We start from the raw sequence: 20,363 nt of genomic DNA, 5'->3' as shown, positions 1-20,363 counted from the left end.
TTAATCTGAACATTTAGGGAGTTTTAAAGGTAAGCCAAGGCCAAATTGCTGGGCTGTAAAATATGCTTTATTGTTAGTGTAAAACCCCCTCTTCAGAGCTTGTGTCAAGAATAATTGGATCTGGTAGATGAATCCTTCTTAATCAAGTAGTTTTACTTCAGGTAGTAAGAAATTTACATCTAATATGTACTGCTGTAGTAGATAAAAGCTAATATCAAACAAAAAAAGACAAATCAAAGTTCTATGAGGCTATTATACATAAAATTATTAAATCTCCATAAAAATGAAAATAGTTCTGTGAAAGTCTGACTTTGTTGTCGAATAATTGGTGGTTCTGTGCCACATGATAATCACCAATTAGAGGTCATCATCTGCTATTTGCTGTTGTTCAGCTCTGCTTTCTTACCTGCGGGCCCGTCTCACCTGAGCCCCACAGACCGAGGGGCCGCGGAGGCACCTGGACGCGTCACACAGTTTGGAGAGGAGGAGGCGGAGCTTTGCGCGCCACGAGAGGAGCTGAGCGGCGGCAGCAGCAGCAGCGCGTGTTCTGCTGGATGCAGTCAGTTAGTCAGTGTTGAGTCTCGCAGGTTTCAGTCGGAGCGCCACGAACTGGAGCCGAACTGCTGGAAAACAGTCAAAGTCACTCTGAGAAATAAACCTCATTACTTTTTTCTGAGCGTCGGTTCGCGGAGAAGCGAGCAGAAAATCCACAGCGATCAAATTCGGACTTGATGAGAAAGTCAAGAAGTCCCGCTCTTGGAGACACCAGTGGAATATGATTTGAATCAAGGGAAAGACGCCACTGCTGCTCGCTTACAGGTGAGTTCAGTCTGTTCAGATTTCCTCCCACTTTCTTGACCTCGCGCTTTTCTTTTTACCCAAACTGTATTTTCATGCGTAAAAACGCAGAGATTGTGACCCTGGAACTCCTGACCCCCTTCTCCTCCTCCTCTGGATATCACAGCCAGTTTTGAAATGTTTTTTCTGGCTCCTCACACCATTTTACCAACTTCCCATTTGTGTTTTCTGAGACCTTTCGCCATGAGTCACTTTCCTCTCAGAATGAAAACATTTTCACTGTTTCCCACCGCCTTTTGTCCTTTAAGAAGCAGCCGTGCGGCGAGGCAGTAAATTCATTGTGTTTGGTGCAGGTGTGCGATAATGTGCTCACTATTACTCATAATTTTAGACCAAAACAAGACGATATTCATCTCACCATAGCTTTACTAAAACAAAACTGCCTCTAATACTGTGTGATGAGAATCTTAAAGTGCGTTTCATGTTCTGCATTTATGGCTCCTTTCATCTTTATTTTCTACTATATCACTGTTGTCCTCCTACAGTGTTGCCTCAGACTCTTATATTATGTCTTTGGCACTTATTACTTATATTTTATTCTGAACTTTCAAAGGAGTTTTTCTACAAGCACCTGTTTGTTCTGTCTTAAAAGCGTCTCCCTTGAACGCTGTGATAACAAACTCACCACTTGCTCTAAAAACAAACGAGCTGCAAACAGTGAGACATCAGTCATAAATCCGTCAAAATCTGCACACAAGGAATGTCAGTGAGTCTATGCATCACTGTGGGCATGGATATGAAAACCAAACCTGCTGTGCTGGTTGTTATTGCCTTGTTTTGGTTTACATCTGGGGATCGTGTCAAAACCACATCCAGATAGGGAACATGCAAATGCTCGTTTCACAAATTCTTTGGTGTTGCTCTCCCTCCTCCCTCCCTCCCCACACTAAAAGCATCTCCCAGTGGACTGCCATTTAGTTGCTGGGGTTATTTATCATTTTGCACGATGGTCCCCCTTGCCGTCTCCCTCCAGCCTCGTTTGTTTTAATTGAGTTTATCTCCGCTCCCTCGGGCCCATGCCGTCTAAACTTAGGCCCGTGGTTGCGTCTCCCTGCAGAGTGGGCTGCTCTCTGGGTGATTCACTGCTTTGACTCTCGCTGTGGTCACTTGGGAACGGAGCTGAGCACCGCAGAAGTGCTCACCAGGTCTCACTGCTGGCTTGTCTGGGGTCAGTGGAGTCAGAAGTGTAAGTGCTGATGATGAGGAGGCTGATATTAAAGCTTTGTGTCCCTATGAAGCCTCCAGTCACTTCAGTAGGAATGATTTCACTGCTTGTGGTGAAGTGAGTAAACCCTGGTTTTACACCCTGACACTGCTCCATTTATGAGTCTAAAAAGGGACTTTGATGTCCCTCGTTTCTCCTCAGTGGTTTCTATTCAGCACAGATTGCGCCTTTTTCCACACATTCATGCTCCAAACAATTGAGGCCACCTATTCAAAGATATCCGTGATGAATGTTTAAGTTCTTTGTGTTCCAGCAGGGATGTTTTACCAACTCATTTCTCATGTCTCTTATTTCTGGAACAGGATGAATCTCCGCTCGCTTCATGCCTTCGTGCTGCTGTGGGCCTTGTGCCCCAGTGCGCAGAGCCAGTGTGATAAATCACCCGACACCAACAAACTCAACCTGTCAGTCACATACGAGCTCCCGACGTTCACTGCAGACTTCCCCATCCAGAACATGGTGACGCTGGATGGGATCATCTACGTTGGGGCTGTAAACAGAATCTACGCCCTGGCCCCGAACCTCACCAAGCTGTCAGAGTACCACACCGGGCCTCTGCTTGCAAACCAGACTTGCGGCCAGAAGATGACCAGCATGAGCGGCGGTGGAAGGGTGGACAATCACAACATCGCCTTGGTGGTGGAGAACATTTACGACAAGGGCTTGTACAGCTGCGGCTCGGCAGACAATGGCATTTGCCGCCGTCACGTCCTGGATGACGACCTTAGCCCGAAAACCGTAGACGAACAGGTCTACTGCTTCACCGACAAGGCGAGGCAAGGCAAGGGCCAACCCAGCGACTCGGATGTTGTGGTCAGCCCTTCAGGCTCTCAGGTGCTCAATGTGGAGAGCAACGTCATCAAGTTTTTTGTGGGGAACTCTGAGATCCCAGGCGTCGGAAACCTAACGGGCAGCGCTCCACATTCCCATACCATTTCCCTGCGGAAGATGAAGACGAGCCAGAACGGCTTCACTTTCTTCTCCAACCGCTCATTCATGGACCTGATTCCATCGCTACGTGGAAACTACTACCTGCGATACGTTTACTCCTTCCACAGCGGACCGTTCACCTACTTCCTCACCGTGCAGCGGGTGAACAGGGACTCCCAGGCCTACCACACCCGCATAGTCCGTATGTGCTCCTCGGACCTCGTGATCCGCCGTTACGTGGAGATGCCCCTTGAATGCATCAGCACCGACAAAAGGCGACGACGCTCCACGGAAGACGTGAAGGTGTTCAACATCCTCCAGGCAGCACACGTCACCAAGGTGGGCAGCGACGCCGAACTGCAGAGGCAGCTGAAAGTGGAGGAAGGCGACGACGTGCTGTTCGCCGCCTTCGCCCGTGGAAAGCCGAACTCTCCGGAGCCGACCCCGAACTCAGCCGTCTGCATCATGTCCCTGAAACACATCAACAACATGTTCAAGATGTACATGCAGAGGTGCAACACGGTGGACCCGTACCACTTCACTGGATCAGACAAGAAGTCCTGCTACAATGTGGTAAGAGCTGGGAGGGGGCTGGGCTGGCTGTGGAGGGGCAGCCATTGAACTGCTACTTTGCATTTGTATTTTTTGGAGGGAAATGCAAATGCTGCACCTTTCTCAACTGTCAGAAAAGCACAATGAATTTTAAAGCCACAGCTTCATTTAGGAAAGATGAAAGACGGCATTTGTCCCGCAAGTTTCAACATTCCTGCTCAGGTTTTTACAGATATTCACCAGTTTTGTTCACAAAAATAACCAAATTCTTTACAAAAAAGACTAGATTGACTTAAACTGTATCATTGCACTCTGATAAGTTCTTTCTTTTTATTAAAACTCTAATTAGGCCAGATTATATCTATTCAGTTGTAACTCTTGAACAGCCTGGGGTGGCTGCAGTTCTCTACGGTGGCTGCTGCTGTATTAAAATGCAAATCTTCGACACTTTTTATTTCTCAACAGAGAAAATGTTAATTAATTTACGATGCATTTGAAGACTGTTGATGCCAAACTCCAACATCAACAGTGTTTTGTAAAATTCTGTTCTCAACAACAGTGTTTTAACCTTTAATCCAGAGTGATGCTGACTGAACTATAAATTACAGTCTCTGCAGATCAGCAGCCGTGTTTGAGCATCATCACGATGTTTTACGACGTCTTTTAGACACATCAAATAAGCCTTTATCAGTCATCTGTTGTACATGTGTGGCTTATCTGTCAGAGTCGTAGATCTCGGCTGTTTATTCACCGGCGGCAGGTTAGCTTGTCGGCTGCACAGACTGTCTCAGTAACTGGGTGGTCTCGGGTTCAGGCAGCCAGTGCGTCTACACATCTCTGTCCTTGTGTCATTGTGTTCAAGTGTCCTTGAGCAAGACGCTGAAGCATGACCTGCTCCTGACTTGTCCCCCTGACCTGGTCTCTCTGATCAGAGTGTATGTTTGGGGTGTTGTAAGATTCTTTCATGCCTGTTTTACATTATCGTTCATGTTTATGGGTTGGTTACAGCAAAGCAGCATGTGTTTCATTGTTTTCGCTCTGTTGGATTTGAAATGAAACAATAACTGAGGTTAAAGAGTCGACTTTTCCACTTTAATTTTAGGCTGTTTACGTCCATATTTGGTGAACACTGTGAGACTCTGAGCAAACCGTCAGGACAGTGATCTAAACATACAGACAAGAGCAGTGGAAACGTCTTGATTGGTTGGGTTCAGTCACCTGACCTCCACCCTACTGATCACGATGTGTTTGATTTCACAGAAGGTAAAAAGGCAGTTAAACATGCAAAAAGTGAAGGTGACTGAACCGCTGGCCTGGCAGAACATCACCGGGGACGTATGTGCTGATGCATTTTGGTTGGAGACTTGAGAGAGTTTATTCTTAGTCTACAAAACTGAGCGACTATGTATAAAAAAAAAAAAAATCTACAGCTCCTTCAGCGGTCCTGAAACATCGTAGCCATAAGTAACCCACCCCCACGCTCCTGCAGGCCAGTTGTTACCTTGCTTGTACTAACTCACCTCCAATCCATCAGCATTGACTCAATCAATCAGCCGAATCACCTGATCAATATGACATGAAGTTAACTGCCGTCCGCCTGCCTAAGGGTCTGTCAATATGTGTGCTGGCGCTGCCCCCTCTCTGACTTCATCTTTGCTTAACCTCAGCATCGCTCAGCGCTGTGCGTCTGCAGTCAGGCGGTGGGTTACTTCAGCTTCCCTGATATGTTCTGCACTAAATAAGTTGCCAAAGGGCACATGCAGGAGAGTTATGTGCAAACACGCAGCACGCTTCTGAGGAAGACTTCTGTCAAAACATTAGCTGCGTGTGTTACTGTGCACGCTATGTTGTTGCACTGTGAGCTAGTTTTAACGTCTCCGCATGCACCTTCATAGGAGGGACATTTATTCTAACAACCGTGCACCTTAACGCTGTGGGTTAAAAGCATCTCAGGTTGGTTCTGTCACTGTTTTCTACTCTTCATTGTTTGTATCCATGTTTATATCAGCTTGTTGTCTTCTTCTTTCCTGCCTTTGTCTGATGCATTGCTTCATTTCTTGGCGAGTTACTGCCACTAAATGCAGACTTGATGATCACAGTGATGGATTACGCAACTCCTGCTGACTCAAGGGTCTGCTAACTGATTCTCATACAGAAAAATAATGGAAGCCAACAGTTGCATGGAAAGATTAAAGAAAATCTAAAAGTGTACAGCATGCATTACAAAATGGTTGGCAAAGGAATAAAGTATCCATGATTTATACTTAGAGTTATAACTTGCAATCACACTGTCTGGTCCTTTAAGTTCAGTGCTGCATGCAGTCATTTTAAAGACTCGAGCTGCAGTGAAGACATCAGACAGACAGACATGAAGAGTGACATGTGGTTAAGTTCTTAAAACAGATTCAAAGCAGCTTTGCAAATACATGCAAATACATGGTGGGTGGGTGGGTGGGTGCTTGGGTACATCAGCCCAGCCCTGACAGCTATCAGCGGCGGAGAGCCACAGGGGAGAGTGAGGAATGCTGGGAGCTGGAGGGTTCGGGGGGCAGCACATATCTGACTCTCAGCGAGCCGTGATGAATGGCTCGGGGATAACGGGGCATCAGCAGCTGGGCGGAAGATGATCCCCTGACCCGCTGTGGCAGCCGGCCACGCTGGCGAGGCCTCTTCCCCACTCCCCTCAACCCCCACCTGTCACCAGCACCTGTGGGAAAGTGGGAGTCGCATCAGTAACACTAAAGAGGCTTTTCAACTGGGACGATGTCTTCATGGCTGAACATTTAGTGCGATCACACACAACTCGGGAAACCTCGACACGCTTTAGAGTGATTTTTGACGGGAAAAGTTGAAAGTGGTTCGACATTTGAAGACCTTCGGCAGAACCTCTGGTTTTGGTTTTGTGCAAAACTGAGAAGCCGTCGTCAGCTGTAAGCTCAGAACTCACAGAGCCTGTTCAGCTACTGTGTGCAGGATCAAAGCAGACATCATCCCGTTGCAAATCGAACGGCTAACACCTCGTGCTTCTCCGGCTTCAGACTATTTAACAAGTGTTGCATTGTGCCAAGTTGACGAGCGCTGAGAAAAACCTTTCTTACCCGAAACCCCAAACAGTAATTGTCTGTTTCCACCTCTTGACAGCGACTGTCGGTATGAAAACTGCTGTTTTGATCACTCTGAGCGAGAGTGTACTATTCCATTATTAGACATTCTTTCCTCTTGACTCACTTGATTACTGGGTCGACGTGAGGCATGACATCAGTTGTGCGAGAGGTGCAGGAGCATCTCTGTGCTGTGTAATTATCAGAGGATCGTTCTGCTTCTAACTCTGCTTTGCACTCGCTGTAGTTTTGATCTATCTGCAAACATGTGACTTAAAAGTTGAATTCATGCTGACTTCATTCTCTCACAGCTGCAACAGCGTCCTCGCTCTGTGATCCCTTTTTAGTTCCCCCAACCCAAACACATGCGCACTCAAAACCAGAGCATTGACTTTCTTCTCCGCAGGACTCAGCAGAGACGAACGGCACAAGAATCTGCTGTTTCAAAATCTGTTTGAGTTTGAGCCTCCAAACGCGCGGACGCAGCAGGTCAAGTGTTGAATCGTTGCAGCCAAAAGAGCTTTTATCTCCGTGCAACTGGGAATGTTTTCCAGCTTCTCTTTTACTGCTGACAGCCTCTGAATTCTCTTGTCCTCAGCTGCCAGGTTAAGAAACAAGCTGTAACGACAAAAGACCATTGAACAACTGCCCATCTGATGCTCGCGCTCCGAGCCTGGAGAATGATCTAATCATAGCACTACTTAATAGATTTATGACTTGTATTCAGTGGCATATGGCAGGTAGACTGTTATCATGAGGTTTGGGAGAGATAAGCGCTGCCATAAATTCATAAAAGGTATAAACACTCAGAGGAGGCATATTTAAGCACACAGGAGGTTATTTTTGTCGTTGGGCCACCAAACTGTGCATTTCTGGTGGAAAACTCCCAGTAGGGATTTGGATGAGGTTTAAAGCTCAGTGTAAGAGCATGTTTGAAGTTTTTAAGTGGCGGTTGTCAGCTCAGACCTACCTCTTAAATCCAGTTTAGAGCAAGATATGATAAATGTTGTAATGATGAGTGGCTCCCTGCTCAGCTGTCTATGTGAAGGAGCAGATCTGCTGTTCTTATTGTTTCTGCGGGGCCATTTCTGTCTGCTCTCAGAGACGTTGACAGCATGAAACTGAGGGAATAATTACTGTTCTTCACCACGAGACGGTGAGTGTGACGCAGAAGTGATTACTGAGTTTTAGCCCATTTGTTTGATTGTGCCACCTCTCCGGTGCAGTTAAGAAATTAACAGCAGTTCCGATCCGTTAAATGGTTGTGCTGATTGCATTGTGTTATTTACAAAAGCCACATGGAAATGAGTTCTTTGTTCTGAGTCTGTGTGCAACCCAGTATCATCAGCATGTGATGGACCCACCAGTCCACCGTGTCAGGATCATGTTTTGCCTCACAGAGGCTCGAAAAGAACGCGTTCTCATGCCGCGTCAAGTTAGCTATAATGAATATGTAAGGTCCGTCATTCCAGGTGACGGTTGCAGTTTGGTTTCAGGTTGAGACGCCAAAACTACCTGTTAGCTTGAAGAAAAGATCCTGGTTTGGGTTAAAATAAGCACATCAGTTGGTGTAGTGACAAGTTCACGTGACCTATATTATGTACGTAACTTAACTCACTACAAAAGTTAAAATAAGTTAACGCTGAGTTTTGGTTTTGGACACATCCGTCCTCCCTCACCTCCTCTTTGTGCGGACGTTCGTGCTTTACTGCCGTCATTATCGCCCCCTGCTGGTACGTCACCTACATGTGTGAAAGCCTCTATTGGATCAGCGGGTCTGTTGCACGCTTTGCTGGATGCTTTTAACTAATTAATTCCCAGGCATGTCACGCTCTATCTCTCATATCAGAAGCAGTCTTAAAGCCTGATCTGACCCCAGAATGCGCTGCTGCCTGACATCATGGCTTTAAAAAAGGACATGTAAGGCCATTTTGTTGGGTAATGTAGTGTGCAGAGCCATGGCAGCGATTTGGAGCATCCCCAGCATGCCTGGCACCCGTTCCCATAAGTCTATTGAGGGAGCAGGAACATTTGAGACTAAAAATAAAGAACAGCCACGGGTCAAAATTATCATCAGATTACTATTGATTCAAGAAAACCCACCAAATGCTGATTGCTTTTAAATTGAATCTTTGGTCTGATTGATTATAGTGTGTGTAATATAATTCCAGCTGGGAGACGCTTTTGACCGACAGTCATTTTAATTAGCTGTTTTAATGAACAAGCTTTAAGCGCTGCCTTGACAAACGGCCAAACAAGCAGCCGCAGAGCTCCACTGATTTCATGTTATTCTGCTATTAAGGAACTCCGTAAAATTTCTTGATCATGAAATAGAACAAAGATCCCGTTTTGTGACGTTTAACTTGTCTTTGGCTTTGAAGGTCAGTTGTTTGGTCACTCAATAAGAAGGGATTTCAGTTTATTTGCACATAAGAAACTCAGAGTATAAGCATGTAGAGCAGAGGTTTTTCTTATTGTGGGTCATCATCAGGACAATACAGACCTCATAGAGCATGACAGGACGCACAGCGTGCATATGGAGTCTGTAGTTATAAATCTGTAAAAGCCACAGCTGGTGACTCGGTGGAGAATTAAGTGTGTAAATACTGTCTGCTGTTTTTACTCTTTTTGCTTTGACTTGTTATTATGTGTCTTCGTCGTGTAATTACTGCTTCTTCTGTCCACTCAGTATATATAGTACACATTGCATGTGTGTCCGTCCTTGATGTTTTTCCTTTTTTAAAATTTAGGTTGTTTTTGTGGAGTTTCACATTGGTCAGATTGAGGATGATGCAAGAGGAAGAAATGCAGCCAGATTATTGAGACAAAAATGGGGACTTGAGTCACTTTATGAAAGACTTGACGTTCTTACCTGGAAAAAGCCTTGAAACCAAACTTACCCCAAAAGCCTCAGAATCACATCTGGAAATCGTTGCGTCACTTCCTAAATTTAGATTTCTGTGATATCATAAGCGAGTAAATGTGAATCACATCACACTTTTCAAAGCAAGAACCGCAAATAAGCGAGAAAAGAAGAGGAAGAGATGATCTGCGTGATAACAAGCTGAATCTACTCAGCATATAGTTATCAGTAAGAATGCTGTGTAGGAAGCATGCAGGAACATTCAGCCCACCTCACCCTGCTGCTGATCTAGTTTGACTGTGAGCTTTGACATGAAACTGAAGTGTATTATTGACTTTCTCAGACAGTTTGCATCAGTTGCCTTACAGCGAAAACACTGCAAACTGTATGTCGGAGCTTTAAAATCTACGTCTCCTGCTCAGTGGATCATCAGTTGAAGTGGCCCTGATATCTGATGCGTTCTTTGTAGTTTTCCAGTGACGGATGATGAGACCCGCAGCAGCCTGATAATGGATGGACTTAATGCTGCGAAGCTCTCAGTAATGCAACTGATTCAATGGGTTCTGCTGTGGATGTCGCTGTTTTAGCCCCGCATGCCCGAGCCTGCTCATGCCATCACTAAGCTGGTATTTGTTTGTTTGAACTCTCCCTCTGCATGAGCCACATGCACAGAGCAGCAGTGCTCGGCTGGCACACACAGCATCAGCGTTACCATCGTGTAGAAAAGATCCATACGACGAATAATGAGATTTTTATGTTCTTCGATCTTTTAGTCTTACTTTGGAAATCTGTAATTGACATTTTGTCCTGACGTACTTTTTTACGAGGCACTATGAGACAAGACAGTTGGCACCGAGATGACGAAACGCAATATGCAAACAGCACTATTGGCAGCCTGTAAATGCATCACCATTCTCTGGAAATCTACTGCTTCTCTCAAACTGTTTTCCATTTCACTTCCAGGGTAGACAGACGTGCAGCAGGCGACAGGAGTACCGTAGATCTGCACGGAGAAGCATAATTACAATATTTAGTAAATACAGTGAGAACCATGGATCAGAGAGAAACCCCCAAATTTTACAAACTTTGTCACATATGATCTTAGAAGCACTTAGACACTTAAAAAAAAATCTAAATCTTGACATGTAAATGTGTGTTTTTGAGTGGTGTGGTAAGCATGTCTGATTTCCTGATTTGGAAGCGAGCAGGCGTCGCTGTTGATGGACGCAGTTTTGTTCTGTTTTGTGTGATAAGGGGAAATCATTTGCCAGATTTTATGCCACACAAGAAGTCACATCACCTTTATGTACGACATCACCAATTTGCCTCAAGAGGCTGTGCAGTCTGCACAGTGCACGGCACCCTCTGTGCTTCAGACCATAAGCTAATCCTTCCTATGGCGCGGTAGAAAAACTGGCGCAGAGATGCAGCTGCCCTTTCCGAGGTTTTTTGCCGCCGATGTCACAGATTGCGTCCCGCATGCCCGAGCCTGTCCACGCCATCGCTAAGCTGGGTGCAGAACCCGGCGGTGCTCTCGGCGGGCGGGCGCGTCTCCAACAGCGTACGGGAATCTACAAAAGAATGAAAATACTGCGTTCTTGTCCTGTCCTGTCCCTCTCCTTTTACTCCCTGTAAGCCTCCGTTTTGATAAAGAACTCTGTGTGTGTGTTTGTAATGAGGATGAGATTAGATCTGCCGTGTTTTGCTAACCTGCATCTATCTCAGAACACACACTTTACGCAGCAAAGTGTCGGATCAGCTGACCACATCTGTGAGAACAGCTAACTGCAAAATAATCGCGTGTTTAATGCACCTGGTTTGAATATCTTCAGCTCTTTTGGAGCTGAAACAATTAGTCCATTAATCTTTAGTCCGTTGATTGAAAACGTTTGTGATGCTCAATCAAAAATGTCAAAATTTCACAGTTTCAGGCTTCTCCGAGGTGAATATTTGCTGATTTTCCATGACAACACCCTAAATATCTGTGGTTTTTGAATTATTGAATGCCAACTTGGGCTTTGGGAAATCGTGATTGGACAATTTATAGACCAATCGATGCATTGATTGAGAAAATGAGAGTTTTAGTGTTGAAAAAAGCAAGTAAAGGAGTTAAAATAAGAATACAGTAATGACACTCAGCCACATCAGTGGGTGCAAAGCAAGGTTCAAGCTGGTGCGAGCTGCTGTTTCTGTGTCATAACATCATGAAAAATGGTCTGCGGTCTGTCCCGGCAGACTCTGATTGGCCATATGGCGATGTGCTTTCAGTGAGAGCTGGCAGCTGCCCGCCCTCCGCCCCTCCACCCTCAGGTGGGCTGTTGCGTCACCTGGCAGCCGAGTCCAGGCAGGTCCCTCTACGTGAGCAGAGGCTTGGTCAGCGCCCACATCCAGCTGCACAGCACATCAGCGAAAGAGCAGAAAAACACGCACTTGATCCAGTGTAATGCTAAAACACAAAAGCTTCCCTTTGAAACGACCTTAGCTTGAAGCCGTGCCAGCCGTGATGAGCCACATGTTGATTTGTGCTCCAATGGATCATTAACCTCATTGATTTTGTTACTAATGATCACCTCACCGACAGATTTCATCATCCTTCAACAGTAAAAGATAAAAACTGTCATGCATACATTGCGGCGACGTTATTTCAACACCGCCAGTCCGCGTCGGCCGTGCGGGGTCAGCGCGAGCCTGTTCGCGTCTGCAGGCATTTCCTGGACTGTTTTCTACATGATTTCACATTCGCTCCATGTCAGTGTTTAGTTTTGAGTCCGCAGGGTTAATTATTAGCCCAGGAGTTTGGGTTCTTGTTTTGCTGGAAAGCTGAAAGTGTGTGTTAATCCTTTTGCTTTGGCTTTTGTATGCACATCTTATCTTTGTTCCCTAGATAAAGAGCAGAGTAGTAAATATGCAAACCGTCAGTGCCTGCAAGCTGTCTTCCACTGAGCAGGGTGGGTGGGAAATTACCATCAGCCAAATACTGTTAAATTTAGGCCACGGCTGATAAGATTTTTAGTGCTGCTGCCGCTCTGTAAGATAAACAGCCGTCATTTGTTGTTATTTCTTGCTTCTCTTGTCACTTGTTCAGCTTCTCAAATGTGACATTTTGCTGCTTTTCTCTGTTTCATATTGTTGTAAAGTGAATATCTTTGGGTTTTGGAGCGTTAGTGGTACAAAACAAGCACTTTAACAAGGTCAAGTTTGACATCTGAGACGTGATTCTTCTTATTTTTCTCCCCATTTTTCCAATTCTTACACTTTTTCTGTTATTCTTTTAGATTTCACAGACCAATTGATTAATCATTTGTCCAAAATAATCATCAGCTGAAACTCCACCGCGAGCCTTCAAGCGAAGCTGGTGTATTTTAAACCTCACTGCGGTTTCCTGACAGATAGAAATCATTGTGGCGGAGTCATGTCACCTCTCTGTTTTGACACCTTCTTACTTCCTTTAAATGGCGTACTGCCGACAGATTCACCTTTGATTGGATTTCTCAAATGCTTCCTTCAGCAGCACGAAGTCGTTTGCCAGCAGTGCCAGCAGTGATACACTCATTTAGTGTCAAATATGGAGGAGCTTTGCTCTGCTGAGCTTATGAGTCAAGCCCCCCGAGCTATTTCCTAATCAGTGGCATGCCTCCTACTCTTCTGTTTCACCACATGGTGATATCCTGCTCTCTGCTGAAATGAGGCGTGCGGATGCTTATCTGTCAGCCCCCGCTCTCTCAGTGAAGGACCAAAAGCAATCTCCGTCTCTCCTGCCACTGTCCTGAGCCGCAGCCTCACCTTGACCCCACGCCGCTCTCATTTCCTTGGCTCTGGATCCATCGAGCTTTGTCATCAGGTCTGAGTCCGTCCAATCGGAACGCTCATAATCACAAAGGCCACCAGAGCAGCAAATTGTTCCGAGTGGAATCTCATCTGCATATTTCTTCAGCTTAAGGAGGACATGAAAAAGAGTGTGTGTGTTATTTATGAGTCTGCTTGATAAGATGAAGAAACATGGACAGAAGCTTTTGGCCACTTTATCCCGTAAATGCATCTGAACTCAGATTTTAGAGCGAAGCGGCGAACTGAGGCGGCACTGGCCTGGACATCAGACAGTCAGACACTTTGACAAGTAGACATGGAGGAGCTGCAGATGGAGCTCCAAGTTATAGACCCCCCCGAGCCTCAGCCATCCCATAGTCACTGACATACAGCACATACAGTTTCATTTACCACCAAACTGAGGCCGTGCGGGGGACAAGTCACCTTCATCATCAGCCACATGTGCAGCCAAAGACTCTGAGTCCTTAAATGGCCGCTTCACTGACAATTTCTTACTTACCCCGTGTGGTATGTAACAGTGTGGGTGTTTTTCATCTGCCGATTGATTTCAGTGGAATCGGCTGCATGGAACTGTCTTTGTTGCTCAACAATCAACAGATATTGCTTGAGATTTCACAGAGAGAATGTATTTGTCCTCCAGTGCTTTACAATAAATCTACTTTTCAGTGCAATGTGTTGCGTTGAAGCAGAAATCTCAGAGGCAGATCATCTGCATGGTCTCAAACCACCAGAGCTAAGAGAGAACGGACCCTTTAAGTCTCCATTGATGAGGACGGTCTTCTTAATTTGACCTGCATCCCTCTATCAACCAATTCAGCGTACTTCCTGAATACGCAGATAACCAGTGAAGCAGCCGACATTTTTTAACCAAATGGAAGTGGACAGCATGCCATTCCAGAGGAAGGTCTCGCCTTGGACGAGGACTAATCCCTGCCCGTTCCATTCAGCCAGTAATCCTCACACAATGCAAGCAGAGGATTGTGTCTGGATGTGTACTCTGGTAATGGAGGCAAACAGAGAAGAAACCCTCGTCCCCGCCTCTCTGTCCGCACACTTGTATGGCTTTTATCACCCTGCTGCGCTCCCAAACAATGCACCACAAACAGAGACGCTATCAAGTCAATCCCTGGGACACCGCACATATTGTCTCCCGCAGGCTTTGATCTTATCCTCCTCATCCGTGGCCTGAATCATATTGCAGGAGGAAGGCAAGCTCACACCTGAGAGGGCTGAGTAGCTTTTCTGGGAATCGCGCGGCGCGTTTTACGGTTAAAAGTCTGATTTCTGCAGCAGCTGGACTCTGCTGAGATTGTTTGGTTTAAGGAGCGAGAAGAAAGTCTTAAAAATAACTTAAAACATGTTTTCCCAAAACAGCTATTGACTATTTTTAGTTTTATGGGAATATAGAATTAGTTGTTGTTAGGTTTGCAGACCTTTCTCAATTGTTTTTATTGTCTTTTCTTTGGGGGGGGGGGTGATTACCAGTCTGCTTTCAGGTCAAGAAACCATTGTTATTGTGAGGTTGCATCACACACCTTCCAGCCTGCACATTTTTCAAAGAGAAACATGGAATCAAGCCCTCGTCATGGAGTCGGCACACTGAGATCCTCCGGTCCTGAACATTAACGATTCTGGCTCCAGGCCAGGTGGCTCAATGAGGGAGCGCGAGCAGATGCAGCAGAATTATTCCGAGCCCGATCCCTGAAGATCTTTGATATATGTGTACAAGTGTGTGAGAAGGGGGTTGAGCAACACTGCAGAGCCAGATGCCAACTTCCAGGAGTTTTACAAGTGTGAAGGAGCAGCACAATGAGGCATTGTGCAGTCGTGGCGAGCTGTCCGGTTTGTCTCTTGTTTGCTTCATCGCGCTGTATTTAGAGTCTCTGCAGCACACGAACGGCTGCCACCTGCAAGCTGTCACGACATGCAGTGAAATATTTTATGGTGACTTCATAAAGATCTGCGTCTGTGGAAACCGCGGCTGTTTGCTGAAGTTTTTTGATGAGGTTTCTGGCTGTTTGTGTTTCCGCGGGATTTTCGCCGTTATTTTTAGCTCCGCCGGCTTCCACGCAAAGCTGCTGGAATATTACATTTGCTTATGTGTCACCGGCCCGAAAAGGGACAAATATGAAAGGTCGTGCAGCCGAGCAATAAAAAGTTCATTCCCTGTGAAGAAGAGCTCCTTCCACGCCGCCACATTTCAGATTCCCGCTCTCGTGCTGTTGCCGGCGCCCTGCACTTGTTATTGTTTGTGTTTCTTCATCTGGCTCTGATCTGACATCTACTATGAATACGAGCGCAGTCTTACTGCCAGCGCAGCGCCTGCCAGTGATCTCATCCCATGCAGGACCGTGCTGAGACGAGGAGGCCCGCGTGTTCAGACCTCATGTTGACCCTCAGTTGATAAGCTGCTTCGCTGCCGAGGCGCGGGCCAGTGCTGTTTACAACCTGAGGTTATCTGGCTGCTCCTCAACGGCTGCTGTTGGGCCGCAGCTCTCCAGCTGCTGTTTCCCTGCCTTACCTCATGTACGAGCCCCCGCACTTCAGTCTGTCTCCGAGTTAGAAAATCACTTCTCAGATCTGAAAAAATGAGAAGCAGAGAGAGCCACTTATAGTCATGAAGGCAGTATGCTTTAAATGGTAGCGAGAAGGCCTGAGGAGCTGTTTTTGGCAATTTCTGCTCACAGTAAAATCTTCGCTGTGAAGATTCTGCCAAGTGTCTGCACCGGTGGATGGATTTGATTATTCCAGACTGCTAGGAAGCAGGAATTCTGGGAAAAAAAGAGCTTTGGCTGAATAACTCTAAAAAATGTCAGTTTGAATCGTCCAACTCGTGTGCATATATTCACTTCGAATCGAATGTGGTCCTCCTCGGCGTAAAGGCCCAATCATTTCGACGTTGAAGCTGTTACACACAGCAGAACAGCTGTACTTTGGACCCCCCCCCCCCCCCCACTGCTGTAATCAATAGGAGAGGGTAACGCGAATGCTAATAAAGTCCCTCTGAGTAGATTATTGGTGCTAACTCTCTGGAGCACCCTCACTCTAAATCACCCCCCTTACGTTCATGTGTGTCTGTAATGAAGAGCACATGGGGGAACGGCAGCTGCTTTAGTAAATACGACTGATCGCTCCACTTAGCTGTCAGATTGGAGATTGATCTCACCTCAGAAAGACATTAATGCTCTAAAATAATGGTCCTGAGTGAGTAATATGCAGGCTGAAAAAGCAAAGCATGATGTGGCGCTCGTTTGCACCCTGAAAATTACCCACGTGCCATTACTCATTTAGTCCCAGTGCAGTCAGAGTAAAACTATTAGGACAGGGTGCTTGGAGGTGCTCACGTCCTTATTTGTCCACTTCGTACTTGTAGCCCTTTTTACCCTTTGGGACTATATATAAAGCACTGTGCAAGACCTTCACCATTCATCTGTGGTCAGTGCAAACTCCCTCAACTCTCACTCATAAAAAACATAAAACATACTTTCTCACATAGTCAATTCACTGGAGGTGAACTGTAAAAGTCAGCAGCAGTGTCTCTTTGGGGCTGCTTCCTACCAGGAGATCTTCTCACGGCGAGGGCAGTGGATTATTTAGGCAGAAATGTCAGAGACTTATGTCTATAAATGTGGACGAATTTCACCAAGTCTGTGAGCAGGGCTGAATACCACTGTAAGTGAGAGGATATGAGCTTTTCTCTGTGTCCTGACTCTCGAAAGCTAAAAAGCAGCACTTCAACCTGAAAGTCGCTGTTAAATTTCTTATTCAGTCTGTTAGAGTGGCGGTTCCCAAACGCCGGGGTCACGGCCTGCCAGCACTACTGGAAGAAATGATACGTTTCAGCACAAAAGGAGCTTTAAAAGCAATTTTAGGCCATTTGTGCACCTTGAACTATTTCACACCCGCAGCAGCAGGATGCAGATTTTAATCTACAAGAGGTCATGAATGTACAAGGTTGTACAAATGGAAAAAGTATTTTTTTATTCACAGGAGGCAGAGGAGGTAAAATGACTGTTTGGCTTCCATAATTACAGTCTAACGCTTTCTTCAGTTGTGATACCCCCCCACCCATCACCGCCAACCACACCCCAACTCGGCGTCCCAAAAACTCAATATAAAAGCAGTCAACAATGAGGAAAAAATGGCTGTTTGCTACAAAATAAAGCCAAAACCAAACAGAATTTATGATTGTGCAAACAGAATTTAACTGGGGCTTCTGGGCACTTTAATACACTAACCTATTACAGAAGAAGCTCACCGTCCTGTCTCACTTACACTGCAAGCAGCTGGTAATAACCATGACCGCAGCAGATGTGACAAATATCGACGTGGCCTCAGTATTTAAACAAATAAAAGTCAGAGAGGAAAGTGTGAGTCTGCTGGGAATGTTTCATGCAGAAAGTGCAAGCCAAGCATGACAAGCCTGGCTTTATATGGTGCAACGTATCTCATATGTCAGTAGCCTTTATGAAACACCTTGGATAAGAGCTGCGTGGATGTAACCTAATATCAATCATCGGTGATGCAAATACCCCTGAAATAGGCCTTATTGAGCAATTTTAAAAAAGAATCTCCTCTCTCTCAGTATCTCCTCTCAATCTGTGAGCGTACGAAGGCTTTAAGGAGCTGACCTCTCCAAGTTCCCTTTGATCTGCTGACCGTAGCCTCAGCTGCTGTGTCAGTCTGACCGAAACGTGGATTTGCAGGGCAACTCTGGAAAGCTCATCTGAAGAATGTGCTGTTTGGTAGAAGTGGAATCAAGGAGTTTCTCAGCCGGAGCAGAAATAGTGTCTTTTGGCCCCCGGTCACCCAACTCAGCAGTCCATCACTGTTCCCCTTGTTTTGAATTGCATAAATCCCAGATGAAGAGGAGAAAAATATGTTGATACATGCAGGAAAAGACGTTGCTGTGTCAGGCAGCGATGAAAAATCATCCCTAACTGTGTTCTCAGAGATGATATTTGAGTCTCTTATTGGAGGCAGAGGAGGGAGAGGATGCGGGATCATCACTCATCCAGCCAGGTTTCATACAGCTTGGGTGATTTAGTGGCGCTGAGAGGCTGGAAGCTACATTGTTCCTCTGTGGGAGCCTGGAGAACACACACAAGTATACACACACACCAGCAGATTATTTAGCACTTAGAATGGACCGTGCATGTGTGTGTGTGTGTGTGTGTGTGTGCAGGGAGGTAAAGGAAATAGAAAAAAGAGAGGAAGGCAGTTAGTCGAGAGAAGAATTGAAGGGGAGTCAGGAAAGAAGGTGGGTGATGGTGCAAAATCCAACTGGCTGGAGGAGGGACAGAGGCTGTAAGACACTCGGTTTGACATTCAACACTTATTTATTTTCAGTTTCTGGGATAAACAAGAGAATATCCCTCTGCCTTTGGTCATGGAAAGCTTTTGCACAGGAAGTGATTTGTTCTGCCCATTAGAAGAATTAAGAAAATGATCTGTGAGCTATTGTGGATGGTTGTAGTTAGTGGGTAGTGGCATCATTGTGGGCAACCGATACAGCAAAATTAAGCAATTAAAGGCAGCTCTCTCCTGTTTCTTTGCTGGGAAAGGCTTTCGCAACACAGGCTCAAACGTTTTCTTGAAGCAAGCGTGAAGTCTGAAATTCAAATTACATGTTGGGAGCATGAATAATGTAAAGGCTGCATTCCTTCAGAGGAAAGGATACAATATCACATCACGGACACCATAATTTTCCTCTCTGTGCAAAGGTCAGCTAATGGTTAAGGATGGGCAACTTGAATATCTTTGGTTAAAGAGTATTCCAGCCATGCAGCGCACTTCTGTAAAGTTGGACGACTCGTGAGAGACGGATCTCATTTTAGGGAAAAAAAAGCAGAAATGGTTGCAGCAGGGGCTGAGTTGTCCTTACTTTCAGCCTCGGCTATGGTTGATATGGAGAGTGTGCACATCGTTCCACAGACGCACATGTTTATCTCACCCTTCATGCACAGAGCGAAGAGCTTTCAGCAGTCGCTACTTGAAGCCCCAGATGCTGGAAAAATGACATTTGTGGAATTTTACGTGAAGGATGTCTTTTGGAAACCAGTGATTTTAGAAAGTTCCAGTTCGCTGCATCGCTGCACCGAGACAGCCACAGCGAGTGACATAATGATGACTGTCATTTCCAGAGCGCACAGAGCGTCAATTATCTGTGGATATAACAGGCTGTGTGCTGCGGAGCGTCGGAGGAAACGGGAAGTTAACTAAATATCACAGCATCCCAAACCGTCAACCTGAAAGAAGTGTCTCGTCTGCAGTCTTTGTCTGATAGACTGAATGAACCTGCAGCTGAAAACAATGAAGACAACATCTTATATCAGTCTTATCTGCACTGCTTCACCACAAAGAGACAGACATGCATGTCCAGATTTCATAAAATACAAGGTCATTATGATGTTTTGGGGTCGTCCATCTGTCCCTCACATTCTCATAAATGGGATTATCTCAGAGAATTTGGGAATTGCTTCAGATTTGGCACGAACGTCCACTCGGACTCGAGGATGAAGTATTTAGACTCTGTCGGTCAAAGGTCGCTGTGACCTCACAAAACACGCTTTTGGCCATAAGTCAAGAATTCATGGACTAATTATGAAAGAGGTTCACACACATGTCTCAGAGGATAAAACGATGAAGTGATGACATTTTATATCCCGAATGTCAAAGGTCAGCTTCACTGTGACATCAAAATGTTCTGCAGAAACACTTTTCTGGACATTACTCAGGAACAGAAGGTGGATTGTGGCCATATTTCACATTCGGTCAGGACGTCCACCTTGAAACTGTGCTCATTGTTTAGATCTTCTGTGCTGCAGAGTTGAACATGCGTGTGAAGTTTTTCAGCTTCTAGCTTCCTCTCAGCAGCATCCATATGTGAAGCATTGCTGTCCACCACGAACTGGTTGGTTCTGCTGATGTTGATCTTCAGGTGGTTGTCGCTGCTCCGTGTGATGAAGCTCTCGATCAGTCCTCAGGACTCCTCTGGAAAAACAGT

The 20,363-nt window shown here is 45.7% G+C and overlaps 1 protein-coding gene across 2 annotated transcripts in view; it reads left to right on the top strand.

The window, feature by feature from the left end:
* Window positions 1–582: 582 nt before the first annotated feature.
* Window positions 583–20,363, top strand: part of met (MET proto-oncogene, receptor tyrosine kinase) — a 61,245-nt gene continuing 41,464 nt past the window's right edge. For both annotated transcript variants that reach the window (XM_076733083.1, XM_076733082.1), the window contains exons 1-2: window positions 583–819; window positions 2,386–3,586. In XM_076733083.1, coding sequence (XP_076589198.1) covers window positions 2,387–3,586 — 1,200 coding nt within the window. In that variant the 5' untranslated portion in view covers window positions 583–819; window position 2,386. The remainder of the gene's footprint in view (window positions 820–2,385; window positions 3,587–20,363) is intronic.

This window comes from Chaetodon auriga, chromosome 6, assembly GCF_051107435.1.
Source record: "Chaetodon auriga isolate fChaAug3 chromosome 6, fChaAug3.hap1, whole genome shotgun sequence".
Lineage (NCBI taxonomy): Eukaryota > Metazoa > Chordata > Actinopteri > Chaetodontiformes > Chaetodontidae > Chaetodon > Chaetodon auriga.
This window is presented reverse-complemented; position numbering and strand designations above follow the sequence as displayed.